Below are 6,462 nucleotides of genomic sequence, written 5' to 3' on the forward strand. Positions count from 1 at the left end.
AATCACCCTTTAAAAGAAATAACAAGTAGGCTTTTGGATACAAATTTCTTTTTTCTGGGTCATTACCAAAGTATGACCGTACTTTTAATATCAATTGTAAATAAGAAAAACATTAGCAACAGCAAAGTATATTTTTCTCAAAATTAAAAAATAATCCACAACTAATTATTTACATACATTAGCGCGTCATTAAAATGAAATTAACCTTGTTCAGCAGCAGAACTTTAAAAAAAACTTCCCTGGAATCGAAGAAATAAATAAAGCATAACTTAAGTGAAAATAAATAATGACCGCCATAAAGTTGTACAAACAGTGTAACAAAATCGGCAGTGTGGCATGCGCCCTTCCTTATTTGAGAGTCCGTTTTTCCTTAAAAAAAAAAAAAATAAATAAAAAAAATAAAAAATTCTTTATTTTAGTCTAAAAGCTTGGCTAGTTAAATATTGACTATACATTTTGTGTAGTTATAATTTCTGTGAAATATTTCTCTCTGAAATGAAGTTATATTTTCTGAGAAAGCTATAAATGAAAACCTAAAAAACTTGTTGTTACAACCCAAATTAAAGGACATTATCTTGATTCCTGAGTTACATAACTTTTTTTAATTTATGATTTTGCGATTTTGAAAAATAGAACATTTTATAGATAGGTAGATTGTTCATAATGTGACATGGGTTATACACTTTTGGTAATTGTCAAAGAACGGTCTTCTCACTTGGTGTATCTCAACATATGCATGAAATAACAAACCTGTGAAAACTTGAGCACAATTGGTCGTCGAAGTTGCGAGATAATAATAAAAGTAAAAACACCCTGGTCACACAAAGTTGTGTGCTTTCAGATGCTTGATTTCGAGACCTAAAATTCTAAATCTGAGGTCTCGAAATCAAATTCGTGGAAAATTACTTCTTTCTCGAAAACTACGCCACTTCAGATGGAGCCGTTTCTCACAATGTTTTATACTATCAACCTCTCCCCATTACTCGTTACCAAGAAAGGTTTTATGCTAATAATTGTTTTGAGTAATTACCATTAGTGTCCACTGCCTTTAATCTTGTAAGTATCGTATTGTTGGGTTAGCTACTTGTTGTGCTTTATAAGCATCCCTCTGATTGAAATTGGGCCTTAGTATAGTACTGTTTCACCGTAACATAGAAAATCTTGTTTCTCATAAACAAACTCATCATTTATAAATAAAAAAGACTGTTAAAAGCATTCAAACTACATTAATTTCTACATCTCCGACTTCAATTTGGCTAACAGTATTAGATTGTAAGTAAAGAAAAACAGTTAAAATGTTATCCACTTTTTAAAATTTCAGTAAAATGGTTTATAGGGAGTTGCATCAGTGTAAAACCTTTAGTTAGTCAACCCTCCTACTATCTGACCATTTAATACCAATATTGTCCATTGTGTTGTTCGATGATATAAACTAAACCTTACAAGTCTGTATTATGATATTATGTAGTGAATGCATCTACCGGTACATAGTACACAGTCAACCCTCCTACTTTTTGACCATTCAATATCATCCACTGTGGTTTTGAATGATAAACAAACCATGCCAGCCTGCACTATGATATCATGTGGTGAATGCATCAACACAGTAAACAGTCAACCCTCCTACTATTTGACCACTCAATATCATCCACTGTGGTTTTGAATGATAAACAAACCATGCCAGCCTGCACTATGATATCATGTGGTGAATGCATCAACACAATATACAGTCAACCCTCCTACTATTTGACCATTCAATATCATCCATTGTGGTTTTGACTGATAGATTAGCCAGCCTGGAATGTGGTGAATGCCTTCCACAGTCTACAGTGTGCCTCCACACACAACCCATGAGGTTAAAGGATGCTAGATTGTTGGTTAACTTTACTGGCATATACCATGGAATGTATGAGGGGCAAGTTGGTTGGGCTGGGGGGGGGACTTCAGGCAGGCCTGGAATTTCACTGAGGCCACAGCTTCTGTTGCCCTGCTCTTGACCTTGGTGCCCCTAGTTTCCCATTGACTTTAAGATATCCCAATGGAAGTGCCCTTTGCATTAATGGCCTTGCCCTCTCAAAGATGAAAATCCAAGTCTATTCCAAGGTGATAAAATCAGTTTTTAGGGGGCAGGGTTGGCCAGGGTTGGCCAGGGTGGGCCAGGGTTGGGCAGGGTGGGCCAGGGTTGGGGCAAGGCGGGGGCAGGTTAGGTTAGGTGAGTAGGGGGGACACCGGGATTCTTTCCAGTACTCTTTTCCCAGCAGGTCAAATGAAGTTTACACTCCATCAAAATCTTCCACAACCAATCAATCAATTACCAACAACTGTTTAGATTGTCTTGACTGGCGAACTCGTACTTGAGTTTGGAAGTCTACCTCACCAATCCCTAGTCCATTAAAACAAGAACCACGGAGTCCGAAGTGTTGAGGAAATGTGGAAGTCCTCCATGTCATTTCTTGAGTTTATAAAGTCCGATGGCCATGGTCGCCATTGAAATAAGCACTAGTGTAGCCCAAGCAGGGGTCGATGATCCAAAGTATTCTGTTATAGCAGTCTGAAAAAAAAATGTAAGAATGAAGATTTTAAGTACTGCAGTAAGATTTGCGTCTTAAAAAAGGCTGATCTAACCTAAAGCTTTCTCAAAAGTAAATATCTAACCAACATTATCTTGATTCAAAGACAGTAAGCATACAAATGGCAGCAGTATTGCCAATGTTACCAATGCTGTACCTTATCTTGATTCAAAGACGGTACGGTAAGCATACCAGTAGCAGCATTTCTCTATAACACGGCAACGCTGGACCCTATCTTGACTCAATAGCAGTAAGCAAACAAAGGGACACAGCCAGGGGCCTATTATAGCGCTGCTTAAGGGTAAGCAAATTTTTTGTGCTAACTATAGCGGACAAATTTACTTATAATAGGCACTGTACACATTTGGTAATATTGTCAAAGACAAGTGTTCTCACCTGGTGTATCCCAACATATTTAAGTGAAAATTTGGGCTCAATCGGTCATCGAATTTGCAAGCAAATGATGAAAGAAAAACACCCTTGTTGGACGAATTTGTGTGCTTTCAGATGGGAATAAAAGACTTTCAACTGGAAGTCTTTTAATATTTTAGTGAGAAATGACCTCTTTCTCAAAAACTACGTTACTTCAGAGGAAGTCGTTTCCCACAATGTTTTATACTATCAACAACTCCCCAATGCTCATTACCAAGTCAGTTTTCAAGTTTATATTTGTTTGAGTAATTACCAAACGTCTACTACCTGTCCTTTAAGTGAAGCATATTTCACAAGTTAGTAAGACAATAAGCAGCTAGCTTACGCGTTCACCAAGAATTTACATTGATACATCATTCAATTTTATTCAGTAAGCAACGGAAGGTTACCATAAACTTTCGTGTGCTTCTGGTAGGCAGTGCTATGAACTGGAAATTGCAAAGTAAGCACAAAATCGGCCGCTAAGCAGCTCTATGAAATTGGGCCAAGATATCAAGAGTAAAAAAACTTACCCAGCCTCCGCGCCGAATTATCCAATCTGCGAAGCGTCTAACGAGAAATTTCACAATCTCACGTACTAGTTGGTTCACCCAACCAGGAAAGTTTGTACGTAAAATATTGTCCATGGCCTAAAGAAAAACAAAACCCCAAAATTTATTCACAAGTTTTCAAAAGCAGATAACAATTAGAGACATGGTGGCCTCTTCTACATGTATGTATGTTTAACATTTGGGGATGGAATTGTGGCCGAGTGGTTTAGCACACTGGACTCAAGCTCTGGTGTTTCTGATCAGCAGAGTGTGGGTTCAAGTCCTGGTCTTGACATGGTGTGTTGTGGCTGCGAGCGGTCAAGCACACTGGAATCAAGCTCTGGTGGTTTGTTTAGCAGAGTGTGGGTTCGAGTCCTGATCTTGACATGGTGTGTTGTGGCTGAGTGGTTTAGCACACCTGACTCAAGCTCTGGTGTTTTCGTTTAGCAGAGTGTGGGTTTGAATCACGGTCATGACACTTGTGTCCTTGAGCAAGACACTTAACCATTATTGCTGCATCCTTCGGGTGGGACGTATATAAGCTTGTCTCCACACAACTTAATGTTTTGCTAACATTCAGCTGTCTTTGCCAACCAGCATGGTTTGTTAATATTATCAATGGAAAGGTCTACAAGTTTAAATCAACATTACGTTGACCTATGACCCTATGACCTCAACTTACCCTGACACACATCCTGTAGGCAAAGTAGAAAAGTCCAATGATACGACCCCAGTGGATTTCCCCATCTCCAAAGATGACATGAGCTACTGCTATAATCGCCTCAATTGGCGAATCTGTCGGTACGGAGTTTATCATTCTGCAGAACAAGGACATTTTTAAGGAGAATTTATTTTCTAATCAGGAAATACTAAACTAAAAAGAAAAATAGTAGTAATAAAAAATCTTTAAAGGCACTGGACATCTTTGGTAATAGACCGATCCACTAAGCTCCGCCCCATTGCGTATTGACCAATCACAATGCAATGAAGGTCCGACAAATAAGGTCCGACATGCGTGCACATATCTTGGCGCGTGCGGCAGAGTTGTGCAGAAAGGCATTGAAGAGCCCCACGTGTTCTTGCTCACACATGCTTGGTAGGCGAAGCCTACTGGATCGGTCTATTGTCAAAGACCAATAGTCACACTTTTTGTATCCCAACATACATGACATTATGCATAAAAAAACAAACCTGTAAATAATTAGGCTCAGTTGCTAGAGAATGAAAGAAAATCACGCTTTTTGCACATATTTGTGTGCTTTCAGATAATAAAAGGCTTCAGGCCTGAAGTATTTTATTACTTGAGTGAGAAGTTACCTCTTTCTCAAAAACTGCACTACTTCAGAGGGAGCAGTTTCTCTTAATGTTTTATACTATCAACAGCTCTCCATTGCTTTTAGTGCGAACAATTATTTTGAGTAATTACCAACAGTCTCCAGTGCCTTTAAACTTATAAACTGTTGTAAACTTTACCTTTGAAGTTCTCGGTCTTGATCCAAGATGTCTCCAATCTCACGGAGGGTGGAGCCGACTTGTTGCCACACCTCCTCCTGTCCGGGCGTAGCCACGCCCAAGTCCTCCTGCCTCGGGGCATTCTCGATAGAGTCCCTCTCGAAGCGATCGATGATAAAATGACGGAGGAGAACGGCTGCTTGGTCTCCGACTTCTTGATGACTGAGCTGGCGTTGGAACTGTGGGATGCCTTCATCGACATCTGACGATAGAAGCAAACAACAACAAAATCTATATAATTTAGGAGGGCTCTACAAAAACTGTCTTAACGGGTGAAGAAAATCGAGTGCGGAGAGAAAACAATCTTACCATCTATTGGTGAATCCTCTCCACCTTCAGCCATATCGTTTTATCCCCGTAGTATTTTCCTTTGGTTCACTCTTTATTATTCGGTCGCTAGCTAGCAGGTACTGCATGAAACAAATAAATAATGAAATTTAGATCTTTTTCAAGGCAATCTTTTACTAAATATTGTTACCAAAAGTAATAACTACATAGAACTAATTACATATACAAACATTTGTCAACTATAAGTTTGAGGAAATAAGAATTAAAAAAATAAACTAGGCCTACATTATTTTCTTTCGTTACAACAAAACTAAAATCTGGTGGGCGGATTTTGAAACTTTTTCAATAAAAAAAAGTACAGAACAACCAATCCCCTCAGTAAAACTCAAAAGTAAATTACTGTTTAGCGTTGCGCGCAAACTTCAATCCAGTACAAACTTCAGCCTTCGCTGAGCGCAAACTTCTGGCACGATTTAAATTGTGCATCCACTCCAGGGAGCTGAGACTGAGAATGATTATTTATTGTTTTATATTATAATTTTTTATAAAGGATGTTTGAGTTATTTTTGGCCAATGATGACTCAGGGCACTAAAGCAGTTATTGTGAAATGCACCACAAGGATTTGTTTGTTGTTGTTGTGTCAAGTGTCAGACATAGTTTCATATTTCCATTATTTTATGCACTGCAGTTTTAATAAATTAATTAATCATTAATGTTGGTATTTTTTAGGAAATCCATTTTTTACCCTCAAAATCCTTACCTGTAAAAACGCCAAACTTGAAATAGCAGGGTAGAAGATATTCTGGGTTTCACGAGAAATTCCACCAAAACAAAGACAAATCTGTGGTATGGTTGTTGACACAATTATTTGGAAAACACCGAATGACTAATGTTTTGTGCAATAACTCTAGCAAATGTGTGGTCAAGAGCGCCCTCCATTGGCGATAAGAGTGAAGTATTCATAAACTTCCACTAGTCGTCAAAGCGCTCCCACCCGAAAACTTGGATGGCCTTGTCCTCAAGGCATATGTTGCCCCTTAAAAAAGACAATATTAATGAATAAGGGGCACGATACGATAATGCTGATGGAAACGAGGTTGACAAAGTGAAAAATTAACCCAAGGGAATG

The 6,462-nt window shown here is 38.4% G+C and overlaps 1 protein-coding gene across 1 annotated transcript; it reads right to left on the reverse strand.

Annotated features, from left to right (window-relative positions):
• Window positions 1-388: 388 nt before the first annotated feature.
• Window positions 389-6,235, reverse strand: LOC139953981 (apoptosis regulator BAX-like). Its single transcript, XM_071953602.1, has 6 exons — window positions 6,094-6,235; window positions 5,354-5,454; window positions 5,006-5,246; window positions 4,215-4,350; window positions 3,515-3,631; window positions 389-2,551 (listed from the first exon to the last, which is right to left on the reverse strand). The coding sequence occupies exons 2-6, from the start codon at window positions 5,385-5,387 to the stop codon at window positions 2,447-2,449; spliced, it is 633 nt and encodes a 210-aa protein (XP_071809703.1). The 5' UTR covers window positions 5,388-5,454; window positions 6,094-6,235; the 3' UTR covers window positions 389-2,446.
• Between the last annotated feature and the right edge of the window lie 227 nt (window positions 6,236-6,462).

Source organism: Asterias amurensis, chromosome 22 (assembly GCF_032118995.1).
Source record: "Asterias amurensis chromosome 22, ASM3211899v1".
NCBI classification, from domain to species: domain Eukaryota; kingdom Metazoa; phylum Echinodermata; class Asteroidea; order Forcipulatida; family Asteriidae; genus Asterias; species Asterias amurensis.